We start from the raw sequence: 4768 nt of genomic DNA, 5'->3' as shown, positions 1-4768 counted from the left end.
TCTTTGCCTCAGCAGCCTGCTGGACAAAAATCTACAATCCTGCTTAGAGTTTTAATTATTTGTGAGCATGCTTCAACAAACAGAAGTAGGGCAGGAGAAAGCAATGAGGTGGTAGATTACAACCCTCATTCTCATACCATCTGCTTTGCTGCTGGCACAGGTGGATAGAAATAGGTTGCAAACATCTATATACAAGTGAACTAGAGCTTTCCTCCTTAACCAAAAGGTTTGAAATGTGACAGAGTTCTGGAAAAGGTCTGGATAAAGAAAGATTCATGCAGATTTAACGCTGTGTTTCACAACAACTCAAAGCTAACAAGCTCTTGTCAGGATAACAAAGGCACACATTAAGTTTTATTTTCCACAACAGAACAAGAGCAGACAGAGCAACGTAACCACACTATTTGTTGAGTTGAGTGTGTGTGTGGCCTTGAATTTGATACATTGCAAGGCCATTTTTCCAACAAATGTGACATTGTGGGGACCACAAGCCCGTCATGGGGCCCAAAGCCTGGGCCCCAAAGACTAAGGTGTGAACTGAGTTTAGGTTAGGTCTAGGGTTAGGCTTGTACTGGTAATGGATGGGCCCCCCAAAGAGCAGTAGCATCTGGCCTAGGACCCCCTTCACAAACGCACAGACAATGCTTCAAAATATGTAATGAAACATCAACTTTTAGATTTTTTTCTCACTTTTAATAACTATTCAATAATTATTACATTTGTTTAGCAGATGCTGCCTCAGACCTTACTTATCAAGCTATGCTAGCTTGATAAGTAAAGCAGCTGGATAAATTTGACTGGATAAATTTGCCAATCAGAAAATGAGAATGGCAAATAATATTTGAATAAATTATCTTAACTCATATTTTTAATGATTGAAAAACAGATGAGTTTATGATAAAAAAAAGAGGATTAAAAAAATATTATTAAAATTGATTAGATTACATTTCTTTCCATATCTTTCTTCATACTTTAAAGGCCTCCTCATGGGCCCCAAAGGGTCCGCGGCACCTACTTTGGAAAAAAACAATTGCGTGTAAGGCTCAGGGTTTGATTTTAGAAATTAATGAAAGATGAATGAGAGCCAACACAAAGTCCTTGTGAAAATAGAGAGATGAATGTGTGCGTGTGCATGTGTGTGTTTCTGGTTATCCAGATATCTGGTGATACTCTTGGTACTGCGGCTCTGTTTCAGGCCCAGTCGACCTTCCAGTACTCACCAGCTCTGTGCCAGAGGACTGCTGCGCTCCCCGGCAGCTGCGAGGCGGCGGACTTGGCCACTGAGGTAGTAGTGGTGGATGACATAGAGGGCAGGAGGTCAGACTGGGCCAGCTGAGGAACCCGCTGTTTCTCCTGCCCTTCCCTGGATCCTCCTGTCAGTAGTTGGCTGGGTTTGGAAGTGCCTCCTCCCAGTTGGCCCCCTCCCAGAGCTGTGTTGGCATTCCTTAGCGACCAGCGGTTCTGAATGTGTGACACAGCCTCCTCTGCCACCATGCCGCCTCCCGCAGTGATGGTCAGTGTAGCATGAACTGTAAAGTCCTGATCCTCTTCAGCCCACAGATCAGACACACGGCACTCATACACCCCCCCGTCCTCCTTCTTCACTTTAGACAGGCTAAGGCGGTGGGAGATGGCGTTCCCCTGAACACGCACAGTCTGAAAGCCCAAGGCAGAGACATGTGGAAGTATTACAAAACTGGCTAACGTTTGGATAACAGCTGGTTTTAGGAGCCATTAATCATCGGCTTAATGAGGCTGGCTGGGGGCGAGGGAAGCTACAGCTTCAGCACCAAATCATGATACTTTGTTGACTGTCAGTCAGTCTTACAAAACTTCAATGAACCTTTTCCTTGACTAAAATGTGACAACTGAACCTGAGTAAGTTTAAAAGTAGAAGGAGAAAAGTTATGTTAGCAGAAATGGGTAAATAAAGAATGAAATGAGGCACTGATGCCAATGCTCAAACTCATCTCTTTAATAAACATAGTTACTGTTTGTTTGGAGCTGTATTTTTCTAGCTTGTTTTGCTCAGTTTTGTAAAAGTGGTCACTTACACTTATTTTTGTAGCTTCTCTTAAGCTGCCCTGAAACGACAGAAGCATATTGAGTTAAACAGACACAGTACGTACATAAATAAAAACAAACAAACAAAAACCTAAACGTTTTATTGAAGGAATTTCAAACAGGATTTGCATTTTGTTCACTGGAAACAGCAACAGAAGAAATGTTGCAGATGTGACTGTATCAATGAGTTTATTTGTCATGGTGCAGGGAAGAGTATCTTGCTGCAGCACCTCTGTCAAGTGGAGGGTCTAAATGTGATGGTTACTGATACAAGAGCCCTTCCTGCAGTCAGGAAGGGCTCTTGTCTCAGTTCAAACAGATGCAGCAATAGTGGAACATATGACAATGTTATTATGGAGATAAAATGGAAAGGATGTTGTCTTGGAACAACTGCTTATTATGTATTTTCCAGGGTCATAGTGCCATCTTATAGCACAATCGAGTAACTAAGTTACCTTCAGTTAGCATAAAAATGTTTTATCAAATATGACTTAAAAGAAATTTGACGTTATAATTTCATGCCTTGATATCGGACCTTTATCTCTTTCAAAACTCCTGCACTTTCTGAATCTCCACCATCAGGAAGTCATCACAACATGCCTGCTCTATTAACTCTTTAACAATGTTTTTCCCAGCATTGCTCTGAGAAGCAGCTCGTATAATGAGATCAGCAGATATGCAGTTCCATCAGGTGTTTGATAATAGATGCTGGCTAGAAGGAGCTGAATGGGAGAGTCGCAAAGGCGGGGTGGCCTATGATGCAGAAGCTCAGTATCTTGGAAATGTTTTGCACTACTGAATGGTTGCCATGGAGATTAAAGGATTTCTCAAACATGCATGAAAGAATTAAAGCAACACTCCAGGTATGTTTATAATGAGGGAATAACATTATAACATAACATAAAGTAAAAAAAAAAAATCAATCTTACACAATCCTGTCCATTTAGATAGGTTAAAGCTTCAAACACTAAAAACTGCATGGAATTTCTTAATGGATAGAGACACTGTATATTTTGTGGTAGGGGGCATTCTGTTACTGAAGATATGTTTAAAAATATCTAAATGTTCCATAGTTATGAAAGCTAAAACTGGTAGCTATTTGGTCTATTTTCCATATTTTTAGAAGTTTGTCAGAACTCTAAAACAAGACCTGTTATTGGGGAATACATTTCTTGGGACATGTCTGACATGTCTTAGAAATGTCTGACAGACCAGGCGGGGCTGCAGGTACCTTGGCCCTGTTCTGCAGCTCATCAGGTCCTTCTTTGGGGCCGTTCAGCTTGATGTACCACCACTGAATTTCCAAAGACATGGGAGCAGAGCTGAGGGCTTTGAAGGCACAGGGCATCTCCACATTCTCTCCTTCCCCAACACTCGTATCCTTCGGGACTTCAGTGAACGCGGCTTCGGTTCCATGCATGAAGAGGAAACAGTAGATTTATAAATGACTTTTAACTGAAACTGGATCTATTTACTTTCTGAAAATCCAACAATATAATCCCACTTCTCCTGACTTTGCTATTCTTAAGCTTCATCATCACAATAAATTTGACTCTATCAAATCAAGTCATTAGAACAAAAGCAATTTGATGTGCTTTGATGCTCCAGTAGGCTGTACTGGCTAAGTTTTATCATTAGAAAGAGAAGCGCTGGCTGGTGCAGGTTGTTCTACTGTCTGCTTCAGGTTACTCACCATCTGCATATATCACCAAGGGGGAATTGAGAATGAAGTAGCAGAAGAGTCTGTAGAGTCTGGACTTTTCCATGTCACAGGGAGGCTGGCACTTTCACGGTAGACATGAAAAGCTCATGGTGTGTACCCGGAAGCGATGGGACCAGTCAGCTCCAATAAGTGGGAATGCAGACTGAAGCCCAGGAGCACCATACAGCTGCTCCGACACCCGGAGCTGGACACTCAGTCTGCCCACACTTCAGCCCTGCAGCAGAGGGGCAGGAAGTAGCAGTGCAGGGAGGCGGCTTTAATCTCCTGCTGATCCAGTGGCTGAGTTATTCCCCACCAAGCCTCTGGGAGGACACAGACAAGTTCCTTGCGGTCAGCGGCGCTCCATCATCAGCCCGACGCCCAGCTGTAGGAAACCTCTACTGGGCTGGGCTCAGATCCAAACCCCATCACATCCCTGGCTCCAGATAGAGCAGGGAGAGGCGGCAGCGTGGGGCTGCAGCAGGCTGAGACCGGGGAGGAGAACTTCACCCTGGTGAATAATCTGAGTGTGTCCTCACTGCTGCTGTCACGGCACTGGAGTCCTCCCACTGCACTGAGCTGAGCTCTCTCTCCTCTGCAGGCAGACTGTGGTCTAAGCACACTGCTCTCCTCCTCCTGACTTAACTGGGACTCTAGCACTTCTGACAACATCTGATCACTCACAGCTCATGCCAACAAATAAGAATATTTCAGATGATGTACACTATTCGAAAAGCTGCATTTTTTAGGGACAATTATGAAACAACTCTAGAGTTCTCAGCCAATGAAAATTGTTAATAAACCTCAGACTTGACATGTATTGAAGTTAAAAAGTAAGATTATAGCTTTCCTGTCTTTGTGCACAATTATTGAACAAGTGTGCATAATTACCGTGCAAGACTGTAGTTCTTGAGGAAACTTAGATCCGTCAAGGTTTGCAGTCTGTTTTTGAGAGTTTTGTCTCTTTTGCTGAGCAGCAGCATCAGAATCAGGGATTTAAAA

General features: G+C 43.1%; 1 protein-coding gene across 1 annotated transcript in view; it reads right to left on the bottom strand.

The window, feature by feature from the left end:
• The window catches only part of vstm2b (V-set and transmembrane domain containing 2B), a 36802-nt gene extending 32447 nt beyond the window's left edge, over positions 1–4355 (bottom strand). Inside the window, exons 1-4 of the mRNA XM_015020233.1 lie at positions 3758–4355; positions 3296–3468; positions 2055–2084; positions 1221–1656 (exon numbers count right to left, since the gene is read on the bottom strand). Of these exons, the coding sequence (XP_014875719.1) occupies positions 1221–1656; positions 2055–2084; positions 3296–3468; positions 3758–3830 (712 nt within the window). The 5' untranslated portion in view covers positions 3831–4355. The remainder of the gene's footprint in view (positions 1–1220; positions 1657–2054; positions 2085–3295; positions 3469–3757) is intronic.
• Between the last annotated feature and the right edge of the window lie 413 nt (positions 4356–4768).

The sequence above is a fragment of the Poecilia latipinna genome, unplaced genomic scaffold (genome assembly GCF_001443285.1).
Source record: "Poecilia latipinna isolate Pla-1442-1.1 unplaced genomic scaffold, P_latipinna-1.0 Scaffold2551, whole genome shotgun sequence".
Lineage (NCBI taxonomy): Eukaryota > Metazoa > Chordata > Actinopteri > Cyprinodontiformes > Poeciliidae > Poecilia > Poecilia latipinna.
This window is presented reverse-complemented; position numbering and strand designations above follow the sequence as displayed.